The 1,094-nt window shown below is 65.1% G+C and overlaps 1 protein-coding gene across 1 annotated transcript in view; it reads right to left on the bottom strand.

Moving 5' to 3' along the window:
• Positions 1-216: 216 nt before the first annotated feature.
• The window catches only part of AURANDRAFT_72881 (expressed protein), a gene marked incomplete at both ends in the record, with an annotated part of 2,768 nt that continues 1,890 nt past the window's right edge, over positions 217-1,094 (bottom strand). Inside the window, one exon of the mRNA XM_009044888.1 lies at positions 217-1,046. Coding sequence (XP_009043136.1) covers positions 807-1,046 — 240 coding nt within the window. The remainder of the gene's footprint in view (positions 1,047-1,094) is intronic.

The following is a 1,094-nucleotide window of genomic DNA, read 5'->3' as shown; positions in this document are numbered from 1 at the left end:
AGGCCGACGACGGCGACGCCGCGGACGCCGCGGACGCCCGGGTAGCTCTAGCGGGCTTTTTTTTACATTAGAAACCTTTTGTCCCCAGTCATTCAGCGGCTAATTGAATCTTAAAGCGCTACAAGCCCCGGGAGCTCCTCTACCTCTTTGACTCCTGGCTCCAGCGGGCGCCCGTGTGAGGAGCCGTCGTCGCGCACCGTGCTCGGGGACCTTGAGAACACTACTAGTATTTAGGGACTTATGTTCACACGAAACTTCGCCGCGGCCTGGAGGCCGGCGCGCGCGGGGAGGGGGTGCAAGCAGGGGTGGCGGGTGCCGCCTGGGCGGCTATGTACAGTGGGGAAGTCGACGCCGACGTGCGGGGCGTCGGCGTCGGCGGCGGCGTCCGAGGGCGGACGTCGCCGGGCGGCGTCCGCGCGGTGCCGGAGCAGCCGCGAGGTCGTCGTCGTCGTGTTCTCGTCGTTCTCATCTCGTCGTCGTTCTCATCTCGTCAACGTGTCTCTCGTCGTCGTATTCTCATCGTCCTCTTCTCGTTCTCATCTCGTCGTCCTCATCTCGTCGTTCTCATCTCGTCTTTCTCGTTTCGTCGTCATGTTCTCATCGTCCTCTTCTCGTTCTCATCTCGTCGTCCTCTTCTCGTTCTCATCTCGTCGTCCTCTTCTCGTTCTCATCTCGTCGTTCTCGTCGTGGTCTCTCGTCGTCGTGTTCTCGTCATCCTCTTCTTGTTCTCATCTCGTCGTCCTCATCTCGTTATTCGCAGAAGCCGCACGTCGACCCAAGGCAGGCGCGTAGGCGGGGTGCGTCGCCTAATGCGCTAGAGAGAGATCGAATACACGCGCGCGTGGCCCGCGTAGGAGCCGCCGCCGTCGTTCCTGGCCGCCCCGACGGCCAGCGCCGCGCCGTCCGCGCTGAGCGACACCGACCTGCCCGACCAGTCGTCCGCGGCCTCGCCGTCGATGTCGTCGCCGCGCTGCTTCCAGGTCTCGTCGACGGGGTCCCACGCGAACACGCGCGCGTGGCCCGCGTTGGAGCCGGCGCCGCCGTTCCTGGGCGCCCCGACGGCCAGCGCCGTGCCGTCCGCGCTCAGCGACACC

This window comes from Aureococcus anophagefferens (genome assembly GCF_000186865.1).
Source record: "Aureococcus anophagefferens unplaced genomic scaffold AURANscaffold_980, whole genome shotgun sequence".
NCBI classification, from domain to species: domain Eukaryota; class Pelagophyceae; order Pelagomonadales; family Pelagomonadaceae; genus Aureococcus; species Aureococcus anophagefferens.
The sequence above is the reverse complement of the archived record's forward strand: the minus strand, read 5'-3'. Positions and strand labels throughout refer to the sequence as shown.